This window comes from Carya illinoinensis, chromosome 11 (assembly GCF_018687715.1).
Source record: "Carya illinoinensis cultivar Pawnee chromosome 11, C.illinoinensisPawnee_v1, whole genome shotgun sequence".
In the NCBI taxonomy this organism is placed as follows: Eukaryota; Viridiplantae; Streptophyta; class Magnoliopsida; order Fagales; family Juglandaceae; genus Carya; species Carya illinoinensis.
In genome coordinates, this window is record NC_056762.1 from 35,426,382 (window position 1) to 35,442,358 (window position 15,977).

Consider the following 15,977-nt stretch of genomic DNA (forward strand, 5'->3'; position numbering starts at 1 on the left):
ATCAGAGTGGCGCAGCGGAAGCGTGGTGGGCCCATAACCCACAGGTCCCAGGATCGAAACCTGGCTCTGATAAAGGAGTAGCTTTCGCTTGCCAAAGGTTTTTTATTTTTTTCCACTTTTTAAAGATTTTTGCGAGGTCAATGACAGATATCTTGCATTTCGGGCCCTTCTTTTTTCCTGGCACCATAAACCAACTTTTACTCCTTGGTGATTATCAACTTTGAAAGATCTACCAATTATTCATCAATATTACTTGAACAGAAAGAAGTCTCTGGGAGAGAGAGAGAGAGAGAGAGAGAGAGAGAGAGAGAGATTTTCACTCATTCCGTAGTCCATATACATTCTATATAGGTAAATGTATACATTTTCTGCCCTAAATAAAGTGGAGAGAAACATTAAAACAGGTCTCCAGCTTCATTGCAGGAACATAGATTAGATTACATTTTCACTTATTCCAAAGTCCATATACATTCTATGTAGGTAAATGTATACATTTTCTGCCATAAACAAAGTGGAGAGAACACTAAAACAGGTCTCCATCTTCAATTGCAGGAACATTAATTAGATTACCCAGATCACCAATCTAGGAGGTGATGTTCTTATTCAATTTCACATCACAAATACAGATTATAGGGAGCATTGGTGGTTGCCACTAGCACAAACAAAAAAGCAGCCTTCCGATCTAGTTGGTTATTGGTATTAGTAGTGTTCAATCTTGAAAATAATCTCGTGGGAATAGGGATTGGTCAATATTAAGTTGAAGGGACAGTAGTGAGCTCCAACCGGCCTGTCCATTCTTCACCTGGTTTTAAGGTGATTGGTTTCTCCACTGCTGCTCCATCAATGCAAAGCATCTTTTTGTACTCCTCATCCCCAAAATCCACTATGGATTTGGACTTCTTCTCCCACGGATTCCAGACCCCTAGTACAACAACAATCAAAAGTGCATAATTTAGATACCAATCTGCATGGCATTTCATATGATTAACCAGGCTACACTATTACTGAACCGGATGCATGAGGTCATATGAATAACCAGGTAATGACCCATGTAGGTGCCAACTAGACAATTCTATCAATCTGATATGTCAATGCAGGGGGAAGGATGCATTAGAGTCATTTTGGCTTTCAGGAGTGTCATGACAACCGAGTTTTTTATGTATGGGGGAGGCTGCTGTTTTAAGTGTTTCTTCCCATGATCGTAGAAGTTACCAATCTTCAATAAGAGTGCGAATTCTATGAGAGATCTCTCACCTACATCTGGAAGTCCTTGCTTCTGTATGGTAAATGTGCGCTTTTTTTCATGATCAAAAACAGCAATCACATCTGAAGAGCTAAGATAAACTCGATCCACCTGCCAATAAATGGTTACCCAAGGAACAGGTCCTAAGAAAAGCCTCAGTGAAAGTTCTACTCCCCACCCCGTGACTACAACTCAAACCACTTAAAAGAAATGTAAGTGTTACCTCAGATTCAAATGTCAAGGCATCTCCTTGTTCCGTGAAGCGCTGTTTCTCACACAGGTTGTCAAGGTAGTCGAGAGTCTCCAAACCCTCTATTCTCACTTCACTGTGAGTACAGTTTATATTTTATCAGGGTCCCAGATGGCACGAATATATCATGACAGTTCTGTTTTAAATATCCAACGTGAATAAATCAAAGTGTCAATTACTAATCTTATTTCAGGTTCAACCCAAATTGTAGCATTTATTGTTCCTCCTAGTCCCTAGTTTGAACTATCAGGTGATCATGAGGCAACCTGCAGCTGTAGATTCATCTTCCCCTCTCCTATGTGTGTTTGTATGTATGCAAATTTCACCAGTTTGACATATCATAAATCCAAGACATGATTCCCAGTTTAAGTTATATGAATCTAACACATTCTTTGCATGCTTGTGCCCCAAAAAGCACGGAAGGGAGAAAAGTAAAAGACAGTGAGGGTAATAAGTATTTCTAGCTTTCACTGAAGATGCGAGTAAAGACAAACTTCTGTCAAAATGAATATTCTGTACCTGATATCAGAGATGGAGAGATATGTACGATACGCAAATGAGAAACTGAAAGGCTTGCAATTGATGTTTCTGATGCGTGATATCATTGTTAGATATCCATCCTCTGCCAAAGAGACTCTAAGACGGAACTCAAAACTGAAAAGACATCAAATCATTATCTTACTAGGAAAAGGGTAAATTTTCAAGTTCATAAAGAATGCTATGGTGGAACCTTGGTCATAGCGTGCACCTGATTCTATGTAAAGTTGTTGGCCACTACTTCATTATGTGGATCAGTAACTTAGAGTGTTCTAACTTAATCAGACTCACGTGGATAATCCTCTCTTTTTGTTCTTACTTAACCACATTTAGTTCATATGAACTAATAAGATGATCCCTTTTTTTCTCTTCCCAAACTCAAAGAATCAAATTGTGATGCCATGTTCACTGATTCACTCAAAACTTGGGAAGGATGATAAGCTACTCAAGCTCATTACCTATGGGGCCAGGCCTTTAGATCTTCTTCAGATGGTTTAAGTAGCAGGTCAGTGTAGGCTTTTCCATTTGAATCATTGGGATGCAGGGGTGGAGGATTTTCATCAAAGACCCAAATCTTGATCCTGGCAAACCCATGTTGTTCCAGCAGTCCACGGCTTCCATACTTACATAAATATTTAAGCAAACCTTGTCAGTTAAATTAAACAAGATTGATACATGATATGATAATACTAAAGCACATAGGTACCTGTGGGAAACAAGTTGCTATTCCTCCTCGCACTGCTTGTGGTGGTTTAAAGATTGCCTACAGTAGATAAACAGAAACACAAAATGGCAGGGGCATGGAGGAATCAGTTTTTGTAAATCATGACATTATAAGAATCTCAACAGTCTGCTACAAAAATATCCGAAAAAAATTCCTCATGAAGTTGAGAGAAGGTAGAGTAATATGAGAACATAATCTAGGTCAAAGTTTCTTCCATCTTTCTGCAGAATTTCTCAAGTCTTGGACATTTATTCATGATAAAAGGGATACTGGAAAAACATTCCAATTAGTGCATGGTTATTCATGATATTTACTATTTAGCTGTTGAAGAGTATTTTGAGACTATATGGATGTTTTTCATGATTGTTGTAATCGATCAGGAAGCGAGGAAAACAGCTTCTGGCTTTCAGCAATCCAAAAAAATTTGATGTAATGGTTGAGACAGGAAATACAACAGGGACAGAAGAAGCCGCGCATGGACAAATTACCTTACTACTAGTAAATAATAATTCTTCATCACGGTCAGTCCTCCATGAAAGAATCTGCCCTCCATGCAAGCTAACCTGGATGGATATCACACACTAACATCAATATGATGCACTAAGTTTTGCCTTCAACCAAGTATTGCACTTGTCTCTTTATGCATCGCCACCAAAGTGAAGAAAACAAAAGCAGTGGGAAAAGAAAAACATCAAAGCCAGCAATTAAACAATGGAAAAATGGAGGTAAAGGGATCCATCCAACCCTCACTGAAGCTCCTCGAGTGTTCTGGAGAATGACCTGTTCAATTCCATTCTTGTCCTTTGTAACTTCAACTGCTGCTCTCTGATTACTTTCTGCCCCAGAATGATTCATTTCAAAAACACAATAAGGACATCAAAAGGAAGAAACAAGAAGACAGAACTCTCGCCAAAACAAAACCTGAAAGTAGAGTCCCAAACCCTAAGAAAAACTACTTATGAGGGCAGTAGAAAATGGCTCACAGAAGCAGTTGAGACCCTGAGCTTTCCCCCTCACAGCTTTCTTGGGACTCACCAATTTTCTCGTGAATTGAAACCAAAAACCCAACAACCAATTTAACTACCTTAATCTCTATTCACCGCTCAAAACCCACTGACGAATTATAAAGACTAAGAAAATCTATGACCCTCAATACCCAATTTCAAACCAAAACAAATTCCATAAAGAAACAGAGAAACAACACAGGAGACAAAAACCCAATTCCTGAAACAGTGACCCAGACGACCAAAAAACTCGTGGAAAAAACGGGACTATAAAATACGAACTCGCTCAATGTCTGTTTCAGACATAAAACACCTTACCATGGGAAAGGTTTTATTTAATAAATATAGAGAAAAACTGAAGCACGCCACAACCAATAAATGAAGCGCACTACGTCAACAAAAGTTCTTCAACATTTTGGTTTGACCTTGTTTTATTTTAAACAAAAGATTAGAGGATCAGCGGCTGAAAAGATCATAAAGTTCATAGCTTGGAGCAGGATGAAGATCCCCTGAAATCTCAATCCCCCAAGACAAATTAAGATGGTGACTTACTGAATAAAGTAATGTCAAGTTGTGCATTAAAAATTCCCAAAGTATTTTAGGAATAAGACTCGGCAGCCGTGAGTTTTCTCTGTGGTGGGCTTCCACACCTCATGCAGGATAAAGTCTGACATGTGACTGGGATTACCAGAATTAACGACCCGTTTGAAAAATACGGGGAAAATGATAATATATTTGCTGCATGGGAGTTCCAAATAATCTTTTCTTTTTCATTTTTATTTAGGGTGATGCTACACTAACGCTCCCAACTATTTTTATTTTTAAAAAATTATTATAATATTATTAAAAAATTATTTTTTTAAATACGAAATAAAAATAATAATAAAATAAACTAGTCCAGCGGTGGATTAGTATTATCTTTTTTTATTGTGGATAAGTTTCCGAATAATCTATTCTGCCGCTAACCGTCCTGTCAATTTCTTTGGAGTTTTGCAACGGCCGCCCATCTATCACCAACTAAGAAGTCTATCTCATTCTCAGGATGACCGCTCAATTTAGGTGATGGATAACCACTCCATATAAAAGTTAAAAAGTCACAATAAAATATTATTAAAATATTATTTTTTAATATTAATATTATTTTAAAATTTATAAATATTAAATTATTTATTATATTTTGTATAAAAATTTTAAAAAATTATACTAATAAAATGAGATAAAATGAAATATTTTTACTGTCCAAATAAGATAATAATAAAATGAAAAATTACCCATTAACAAAAATTCTTACAAGAATGATAATACCGTCCAATTATACTGCTCCAAATAACCTTTTATCAATTTAAAATTATTTTAATTTTTTTATTTAATAATTAAGAAAATGACTTCTAGTATATTAATATATATATTTTTATATTTTAAAAATATATAAATATATTAAAAATTAAAAATTAAAAATTAAAATTGTGCTTGGCGACGTATCATTGCTAGGTGACAGCCTAACATGACTCAAATTCTTAATAAATGTCATTATTAGATTTCTTTTATTTATAAGTCAATATAAAGGAACGTAATTTTTACATCAATCAAGTGATAAATTTGCTTTGCAAAGAACTTAAAAATTGAACTCTCTTTATAAATGATTTATTTTCTATATAGACCCTCAGTTCAAATACGTGAATAAATAGGATTGTTCTTTCAAAAACTGTTTTTTTTTTTTTCTTTTAAATTATTGTGTAGTACTACTGTTGGCTGTTGGAGTGTTTATTGGACATCACCCCCAACTCATGTATCTCGTACACTCTTAATGGATTAGTTAAAGTTAAATGACACTTTTAACTAATGTGAGATGAATTTTACTTTAACTATTTTAATTTTTATATTGGAATAGCTATTTTTTTTATTATATAACAATTAATAATATGAGATAAATTTAGTTTTGATTATTCCATTCATATCAAATTCCTAATATTGAATTATCCATTTATTCATTATATAGTAATAAAATAATATTTTAATTTTTTTAATTATTAATTTATTTAATTTTATCATATTATTTAATGTTAATAACTACAAATGTCTAATTAAAAAAAAAAGAACTAACTCTAAATCAATGGTTATTCATAACAAAATAAATTCATGTATGTACAGTAATCCCATAACATCGAAATGTATGTACGGTAACAGAATGAATATTGAACAATTCAGTAACAAAATGTCTAAATACTCCATAGATTTAACTTTTAACTATTCCTTTCATAATGCTTTTATCTGTTATTTTTAACATAAGCTTCCCTAGGAAAAAAATAAAAAAAAAAAAAATTGTACTTTCAGACGCTTACTTTTAAAAGGAGAAAAAATATGTTCCATTTTGGGTTTTAAAGATAGAAAACGAATGAAAAACACTGAGCTATGACTTTTCCTCAACTTTAGGCAGCAACGTGAAATGCAACCTCTGACGTAAAACATTCATGCATCTATCTATCCATCCATCTATCAATCTAGAAACACAACTTGAATCATACGTAACCTTAAAAAAAAAAACATCATCGAATGGTTTTTCTAGAAAAATGGACATAGTCCAAAAAATGCCGCGTGGTTTTCTTCCTCCCTCTTTGACCTACTCTTATTAAAGACTGGCTCAGAAGATGGAATTGAAAGCCACTAGAAAAAGGGTGCCTTTGGAGATGGTTTTTCATGTGACGGACTAATCATGTTTTTTCTGGATTGGAATTCAGGTAACAATGTGACGTGCAGTCACTAACAGTTAGGCGCAATGCGACTTTCTCTTCCCTTACCCTTTTGCCTTTTGCTTTCAACTTCCTATAACTTGTTCAAAGGTGGTTTTTTTTACCTTGATTTGATCTAAAAGGTGCACTTTCCACATACTATACGCAATGCAAACTACCCTAAATTAAATAATTCACTTCATTATTTTTATTTACTTAAAGTTTTAGAACAACTGATGATTTAACGTGATATCAAATCAAAACTTTTAAGCTCAAATCTTCCTCAAACCTAATCCACATGTTAAGATTTTTTAAGAATTCTTTAACACACATGACATGAGATAAGTACTGTCTTAGGATCATAAGTCTTAGATTTATCCATGTAACTTATTATGGTGGTAAAGGAAAATGATAAACCTACAACTATTTTACTACTACTTAAAATGAAGGGTCAATATGTTAAATTGAAATTATTTTTAATGAAGTGTCACAATCATATTGATTGATTCAAAATGAGATATAAAATAGTTATAAAATAGTTGTAAATGTATCATTATCCAATAGTAAATATCGAGTAATAGTATAATTATGAATGATTTATTTTCAATTATTTCATTGATGCGTGCCATTGGATCATGTTTACGTAGGTGGGTGTTCTTATTATGCTAAACCTAACTCGGCTAAAGTGGCTTGACCTTATAGTCTATTTCACAATCTATCACTCCTATCATTATTACTATGACCATTTTCTTGTGAAAAATGCTAATTTGTCTCATAGTTTTGTCTTTCATTTTGATCCTTAGTGTATTTTTTTTTTTTTAATTATTAGTTTAAGAAATGACTATTAATAAATTTGTAAATTTTTTAAAAATATTTAAATATGTTTAAAATTAATTAAAAAAAATACAATTTACATTAGGAGCACCCCAGCTGTACACGCTGAACAGCCTAGTAGCAGTATGCTTTTCTTATTGCTTGAGTTTAACCTTTTACATGAGTGTGTCCATAGTCGACGGAAGGTCGTTTTGCCCCTTGTTTTTTGTTAGCTCCCTCAACTATTGTCAGCAATATACCACATTCGCTTCAACTGACCTCTCTTTTTTTTAAGCCGGTTATAAGGTTTTTTCTTTGGGCTTTTGGTACCTAAGCCTTTTGCTATAGGCCGTTTGTATCTCTACATAAAAACCCATCTTACTTGTATTAGGTCTTGTAATCCCCTCTTGAGTCTTGACCCAACAGTGTTTTCTTATATTTAGTGGGAACCATTAAGAAGATACTTTTTAAGTAGAAAACTAAACGAACAATCTCCAACCAAATCAAACATTATTATGTGGATTCATCTAATTTCCGTTCCCTAATTATAGAGTAATTTGAAATATTACATGGAAAGGCTTTAGAGAAGAAGAATTCTTTGAGAATGATGATGGAAAATGGAGTTGATTATAATACATCATCCGTAGAAAATTTGAAATACAAGTGATCTTTCAAAGTAATTGAGAATGAGAACTATTCTAGTACCTGTAGCCTTAGCCTGTTGAAAAATACTGATTGGCAAGTTAGGCTCTGTATTCTGGAAAATCTCTCAAATCAACAAATCCATGCTTTTGAGATAGATGGAGTCGGCTGTTGGCATAAAAAAAAAAATCCTTATGATGACTTTATGAATTCACATTAAAAACACCTCTGATGCGAAGAATGGTCTTCTGTTGCTATATGTACCAAATGCTCTGCTAATTCAGATTGGAAGCAACTCCGGTCACACGGCTGCACAAATTGCCCCTGAGACAACAAGTATAAAGACAAAGATATAACTGTAAAAAATCTAGTCCCTTTAAGGATCATGATTTCAGGAAGTCAGAATCACAATTTTATAGAAATTTACGAGTGCCCAATCCCCGATATATTTGAGCTTTCGTCAAATGATGCCATCTATTATATTCTAGGTGGATATGTACAAATGTTTTAACTAGATCCCACCAGATGGAAAAGAAATTATGGTATAAAATCCGAACACCATTCATCATGCCCTCTCAGCATCACATGCAAATCACCTTGATTACAATGTCACACCATTTGTTGCTCAGTTGCTCTCAGTTGTTCATTTTATTCAGTATGCATGCATTGTGTGAATCTGCATGTGGTAGGTCAGTCTGTGTGTGTGTGTGTGCATGCCTGGGTTTATGTCGGTGTATGTGAGTTTGAGTGAATAGGAGGGAGAAAGAGACCTGATGACCAGGAGCAGCAAAACTTCGGTTCATTAATGTGATTCACATCGAGCCCAATAAACCATGATCCACTGCTAACATCATCATGAGCATATGTACGTAGAATAGATCTGGAGAAACATGAAAAGAAGGCAACTCAATCCTGCCATTTGTTTCTATATGCAACTTAATATAACCATAAAAGAGAAAGAAGCTACCTGTTTATTGATATGAACCGAGCCAGTGCTTTTGAGATTACATATAGTTCCCCCGAAGCATGTCGAAAATATCTGCCCCATGAAAGAAACATATTTTTTGGGTCAGCTGAAAAGGGAGGTACTTAAAAATGGGATGTTTAAAACAAGAAGCTGCACCCCTCGTACCAAACAGACTGTTTTAGAATAAAGAAGAAAGTACATTTCAATAAAGCAGAAAAAGCAATTTTCAAGTAACATCGTTTTGGGTCAATTGAAATTGCAGAAGGGGATTTCTTCAGAATAAAGAGCAAAACTACTATTCAATATGAAGCACCAAACAGAAGATAAGTGGCTTAAATAATATTGAACTCTGAAATTAAGTACACATTTTAGCTAGTCACATTCTGAAAATCATAATATCATAGGTGAAAAGAGAAAAACCGAAAGTTGCAGTACTCACGATTTTTTATCGCCAAATTTCCACCAGTCTGGTTCATACCATTTGTGGGTCCTGCATTATTCAGGCAGTATGAGAGAGAGAGAGAGAGAGAGAGAGAGAGAGAGAGAGAGAGAGAGCTTTATACTATAATGGTAAACATTTTCTACCATCAAATAAAATTTTTTATTAAACTCACGGCTCAGAAAAAACTTCGCCTGATTTCATACACCCCATATAAAGACGAGGCTTATCCAAATGAGTAGTTAACATTGCTCCCAAGGCATCTGTATAACAAAGGATAAGCCAAAAATCAGCATAGACTACCATAATCTGTTTTGGCTTGAAGAATTAAAGTTCTCTTATAGGAAGGAACCTAACTACTGTTTTTTTTTTTCTTATTATCATTGCTAGTTTTTCTAATTCATCTTTAGCCTTATATTGTTACATATATATTTGTAGTGTTCAAATATTATCCATTACGTGTAACAATGAAACTAAAATGGCAGATTTTCATCACGAATCTTTATGAGGAAAACATATCAAAATGGGAGGAGGAGGAGGAAAACTGGGGTTAAAAATAAGTTTTCATGTGAATATGTTTTCCAAAGCATTCAAGGTTCCCTCTCTTGCATACCCAATAAAGTTTTGTGCATATATGATACGAAATTACAGGGACATGGTACTAATGTCAATTTCCAGAAAAATTAAGGACATACCGATGTTAACATAGACATCATCATTGACCTTAGCATAAAATTCAGCATCCCAATTCTCCACTGCATGAATAAAAAATGACTTCATCTTTTTTGGATGCTCTTCAGTTGCCTCAACTTGACCATCCTGTAGGTCAGATAGACAAACAGAATGAAATATCGATATTTACTCCTAGTTTACTTCTGCTATTAACAAGTGATTTTTGAACTATTTTTTTTTATAAGAATAAATTTATATTGATAGGAAAAGGGTATAACCAAGTACACAGGAAGTATACACGGAATACACCTAGCATCAATTAGAAACTAGAAAAACATACGAGCGAATTGTTTGAACTTACATGGCATGTGTTCAAGTTTTGATATGGGCTCAAGATTGAAGAATAAGACATGCATCAAATTGAACAAATTTTTTCTTTTATAAGTTCAAATTGAACAACATAAAAAGAGAAATGCATCAAAGTGAAATACATTCGGCTCAACCTTCCTCAAACCACAATTTAAGGCTGCACCGGCAAAGCCAAGGATTACAAATATACAATGACTTTGAAATTTGGTTGTCAATAGCCAATTAAGAAATACATTGTTAGATGAAACGACCCAAGAGCATCTATTTAAATACTTTCTTTTTAAGTCATCTATATATACTTATAAGCTGACAGGTACCAATAATTGGTGTAGGATGTGAGCTGCAGATAAATCTAGATCCAATTCTCAGAGAAACAAATAAGGCTTTTAAACTACATTTCAGATACATTGATAGATAATTCTATATCACAACTAAATACTGATAACATAAACTTTGTAAACAGTTCAACATACAAGAATGATGAAATCTTTGGTCTGCCTATTTTCATTATCAATTTCTCTGTCCAAGCTGTCTCCACGATTTGCACTGCAAGACATGAACTTCACTAAACTAAGAACTTAAGAAAATTCTTTCAAATCTTATTGAATTATAGAAATAGAAACCTTCTGCCTATTACAAATCGCACAATGATGCCCTTTTCATCAGCCAACTTTTCTAGAGCAGCCCCTGCATGCATTTTATATATTAGTAAAGCACCGTCAAATGGAAAAAATTCTGAAATTAGCAGTAGCAATATATATAAACAATGGACTTCAAAAAAAAAGAGCCAGAAGAAATTTTTTGTCCAGAAAGAACCAGAAGAATTTTGTTTTTTATGTCTTAATGATATTAGTGGTCAAGCACTATGTATCACACCACTAAAGTAATCTATAACAAGCTTCAAACATGAGAAAACATCACAACCGAGATAGTCAGATCAGTTAACCAATCAAAGAGACTAACATTTGGTAAAATATAATGTAATAGGGCCCCAACCACCTCGTCTGCCGAAAAACAAAGAAATGGATTACTAAAAGCCCGGAAAGGCTCCATGTCATCAGCCAAGTTGGTTTTTATATTTTGTGATTAGACATGTTATATACATAGGTGTTAACTACATATATCCCCTTCCTGCAAAAGAATGGTCTTGTGCATAAGTTTGCAGAAAACTGTTGTTCATCCTCATCGGTAGAGAGCTGTTGTATTCTCAATCTTCAGAGAGTAATTATAATTGATTTTACAACGGCTGCTATGCCAGTCATGGACATAATCAACCAAAAGATAATAATGTCATTTCATCTTCTACTTTCCATCAAAGTCATCCACCCCTAGCTGGTTTGCCTCATCATGTTCGAAACAATTTAGTTCACTAGTCTATCATTCCAGCCATGATTGCCCATCGGTCTTATCTACTTCAACTATTTGAAAATAATAGAGCAACTTTAGCCATGATTACCATTTTACCTAGCCACCTCTTCTTGATTGAAGACAACTAAAATCAGTTAACCTCAGGGTACTTTAACCCTACTTATATAGTCATAGTGTCGCATTTGACTTTAGCATGAAACACTACCATGAGCTTATCCCAAACCCCATATTGTCATGTCACTTTCAATGGTCATTCCCGCCCTTATCTCTCTTTAAAGTTTTTCGTTTAGAGCACCGCTCAAAACGACATTCCTGAAATTTAAAAAAAGTAAATGTTTGGAATTTAAGACATTGACCTGGGCCATTGTTTGTATCAATGCTATTAGAGGGAGTAAATGAAACCAGTCAATGATTACCAGTTGGCATCCATGCCTTGCGAATAGCATCTCTATTTTTCTTTCGGCCAAATGTCGTAATAATTCCTATGACCGCTAAAGTCTTTTTCTTAGCATGAGTCCCACCAATTTTTGACGAGTGCTTTGGAACAAAACCTTCCTGTGTAGCGGCAGCCAGGTCCATTTCAAGGTCTGACAACTTCTTCTGTTGTTCCCTAGAAAATAAAAAGAATGGAACTATAAGGCGGAGATCACAGTTTGTCTAATTTGATGGATGGCTAGAATCAAATTACCTGCAGGCTATAAGTTTCAATGTATCATCAACCGAAATGGCAGATTGATCCTGAAAATGGATGGCAAATTTCCTTGTTAATTCTCTTAATGCTAAAATAACTACACCGTGTCTTAAAAATAGAAGAAACAGGTTGTAGAATTATAAGCATCAACATTTGGGCCAATAAATTGACTTTGAAACCAAACTTAACCATTATACTTCTAATATAAAGCATCAACTGAGTATATCATTATCAATATTCAATACCATATCAGGTAATGCTAGCTGTGCGTAAGGCAAAATGCAACCCAATCGTTTGGGACTCTGTCATTTGAATATTTCCCATTTACAATAAGGCGTCCAAATCCTATTAAAACCGAATCAGTCCATTGTGCTCTAAAACTCATTTTATGTTCTGATAAGCAGCATCACAAGGAACCACCACCACAATTCCAAGTGAGCAGTACACCCGTCAAACGCCAAGAAGATTGCCATATGAGAACACATGGTCTAATTTTAGTTTTATTGGGATATCAAATAAGCCCCACAAACCCGCCAATTAAGAAATTGAGAAACAGTTCCTACCAAATACAGTTTACTTTAGCAAGCATAAATTTAAGCTCAACTGCATGAAAATCAGCAAATTCAATTTGATACAAAAAATTATAAAAAGTAAAAATAAAAGAAATTACCTGGCCAGTTCTTTTGTCAAGCTCTTGAATCAAATACACTCTATTCTCAGCATCCTGCCAGAGTCTATCAAAAACACGTTCTTATTGGACCAAATTTACCATACCAAAAACCACAAGAATACCAAAACTCAGAACCCGGAAAAAAAGAGAGACAGAGAGAGAGAGAGACTAACCGGCCGGCCACGTAAACAGTGGCCATGGTGGCGAACATAGCGAGCAAGAGAACCGAAATTCGAGACCCGAAAGAAGAACCAGATGGTCGGTTTTGCAGCGCCCGGCTATGCATCGCCTTGCCCGGTATTTTCGTCAGCACAGAGAGAGAGAGAGAGAGAGAGAGAGAGAGTCAGTAGATTCTCATCGACTCTTAAAGTGATGTCACAGTTATCGACCGTTCGATCTGGATGGAATGGGAGCTCTCCCAGAGAATTGGCACTTGAAGAGGAAGAAGAAGAACGATGGTGATTGTCTTGATCGCAATGCTGGTCGACGAAGACGACTTCCCAACCGATCAGTTACTTGGGAGTTCCGATATCCCAAGTACAGAGGGAAATTAAATTCAATAATCCTGCGTTTGACGAGGATGGGGATTTGGGTTTCGTAATTCAAAATATCTATTGAGAATATAATTCAAATTTATAGTTGGATCATCTATTAATATTATATACCAAACTCTCATTTATTTTTATTTTATTATATAAAATGTGAAATATTTATTATTATTAATAAGAATATTTTAATAATAATAAATTTACTACATCTTATATAATAGAATAAAAATAGAATCAACGTGATGTATAAAATGAAAATTTAAATTCTTATATCAAAATACAATATAAGCTATTTGTGAGCTAATTTAGACCTAAAGTACTAAACATTTAAAACTGGTTCCCTTTGATACTGGTCACCGTTCAATAAATACTGATAGACAATTTTCTAGACTACGGCTTAGAGGGAATGTTTATGGCCTTTGCTGTATTGGGTTAGCAATTAAAATTGAAAATAATTATTTTTTAATCATCTATTAATGTGTATCAAATAATTCATAAAGAAGGAATTTAATTATTTAATATTAAATCAAATAATAATGAAAATGTAGGGGTTAAAAAGATAGTGATTGGTGTTTTTATCACTATTCGTGGGGTGTTTGGAAGCTTAGGAACTTGAAATTATTTTAAAATTATACTTGTGTGCTGCAAGATGTTGTTGATGATTGCTTAGCAAATGTTGAGAGTTACGTTACTATTAAACGAGACCAATTGGTTTTATGTAAGAAGCTTTAGCTCTCTTGGAAACCTCCTACTCAAAAGTATGGTCGAGTTCAATTTTGATAGAGCTTTATTTCTGTTCTAACTTTGCAGTTATTGGGACTATTTTACAGAATGAAAAATATGATGTTTTTATTTATTTTGATTTGGAATGAATTTGGGTTGTTTGAACTTTGAAGTAGATAATATAGAGACTTTGGTTGTTTAAGGCGTCTTTAAATAATCTTGACTTTAAGATGAAAATTTGATAGTAAAATGAGAATTTTGAGTTTTAAGATGAAATATTAAAATATTATATTTTAATATTATTATTGTTTTGAAATTTGAAAAGTTTGAATTATTTATTATATTTTATATGTAAATTTGAGAAAATTGTAATAATGAGATCAAAATTTTAAATTTGAGATAAAATTTTGAAGTACAACGGTATAAGGTTATTGAGGTTGTTGGCTCTAAAGAACCTAAACCCAATTTTTCAAGACAAGAAGGTCCACATTATGAAATTTAAAGTCTCATTTCTCGGTTTGTATTGTACGGTGTAATTAACATTAGTGGACAAGAAAATGAAGCAGCTTATTTACTTACAAGGCACGCTCACTTTGTGAATAATTCATAATACTATTCAATAGAATCATCAATGTCCAAATATTATTCATTCTAAGATCTTACTTAATTCTAATTTGTAATTGTATTGCATAAAATTTGTTACTGATTCTATTAATATGAATCCAATGGTTAAAATAAAAGATTGAGTAATTTGTCATGAGTCATCTTCATTGACAATCTTATGAAAATAAGAGGGCTTTGGAGGTGAGGCATTAAAGGACTCATGGACCCGAAACGAATGAATTCATAAACCCAAGAGGGCCCGTAGGCCCGAAATTCGGCCCGTTGTCCACCCGCGTATGACCATGTTATTCCGAGAACATAACCCCACAACAAAGGCACACCTTTTAAGCCCAATAATAGAGCAGGCGCGCGCGAAACTAGCCGACGAATGAAGATTTGTGGAGAAACCTCGCCATCTCTAGACTTTATGCGACCAGCCAAACAGTGTTCGTCAAACAATGTTTGCACACGAGTGAGTCCTCGTCGAAGAGTGTTTGTTAGAGAGTGCTCGCATGGAAGGGAGTCATTGCCCGTATAATTGCTCGCGCAAGAGTGAGCCATCTATGAAGAGTGCTCGCTAGAAAGTAATTGCTAACAAGTACTCATAGAGGAGAGGTTTTTTTTAGTCCGATCGTTCTTGCATTTCAGATATGTACTCATTAACAAAACTTTAAAATTTTATTGTAACTATTTCGGTTTTTAATTTTTATTTACAGTTATTGTAAATGGGTTGTTAGGAGGGAAAATACATCACGTCCAAAATAGTTTTCAAAGTCTAACCTATGGTCATCACTAGAAAATAAATGAAAGAAGAGAAAAATGAGACAAATAAATGATAAGGAAAGACAAAGTGTAAGGAGAAAAAGAGAGGACGGGATATAAAAGAGGGATGAGTTAACTTAAAGTAAGGGAGTATGAGATAAAAGACATGGACATATATACGAGTTCAAGAATTTTTTATCAAACTTCTCTAAGAAGACTTCTT

The 15,977-nt window shown here is 34.2% G+C and overlaps 2 protein-coding genes and 1 non-coding gene across 4 annotated transcripts; 1 reads left to right on the forward strand and 2 right to left on the reverse strand.

Annotated features, from left to right (window-relative positions):
• On the forward strand, positions 1 to 72 carry TRNAM-CAU. The gene has a single exon. It is a non-coding gene; the product is annotated as a tRNA-Met (tRNA).
• A 241-nt stretch (positions 73 to 313) lies between these two features.
• Positions 314 to 4,070, reverse strand: LOC122280966 (putative glucose-6-phosphate 1-epimerase). The gene is made up of 8 exons (XM_043092121.1): positions 3,499 to 4,070; positions 3,243 to 3,317; positions 2,737 to 2,793; positions 2,489 to 2,652; positions 2,013 to 2,147; positions 1,467 to 1,569; positions 1,255 to 1,354; positions 314 to 922 (listed from the first exon to the last, which is right to left on the reverse strand). The coding sequence occupies exons 1-8, from the start codon at positions 3,607 to 3,609 to the stop codon at positions 753 to 755; spliced, it is 915 nt and encodes a 304-aa protein (XP_042948055.1). The 5' UTR covers positions 3,610 to 4,070; the 3' UTR covers positions 314 to 752.
• Positions 4,071 to 7,793: 3,723 nt separating this feature from the next.
• Positions 7,794 to 13,730, reverse strand: LOC122280968 (hydroxyproline O-galactosyltransferase HPGT1-like). 2 transcript variants are annotated; one of them, XM_043092127.1, is made up of 13 exons: positions 13,292 to 13,730; positions 13,119 to 13,182; positions 12,446 to 12,495; positions 12,174 to 12,367; positions 11,013 to 11,076; positions 10,863 to 10,935; positions 10,044 to 10,167; positions 9,524 to 9,611; positions 9,349 to 9,399; positions 8,910 to 8,981; positions 8,713 to 8,822; positions 8,207 to 8,266; positions 7,794 to 8,110 (listed from the first exon to the last, which is right to left on the reverse strand). In XM_043092127.1, the coding sequence occupies exons 1-12, from the start codon at positions 13,402 to 13,404 to the stop codon at positions 8,244 to 8,246; spliced, it is 1,026 nt and encodes a 341-aa protein (XP_042948061.1). In that variant the 5' UTR covers positions 13,405 to 13,730; the 3' UTR covers positions 7,794 to 8,110; positions 8,207 to 8,243. The 2 variants fall into 2 exon arrangements, with proteins under 2 accessions (XP_042948061.1, XP_042948060.1); XM_043092126.1 differs by having other exon boundaries at positions 7,794 to 8,266.
• Between the last annotated feature and the right edge of the window lie 2,247 nt (positions 13,731 to 15,977).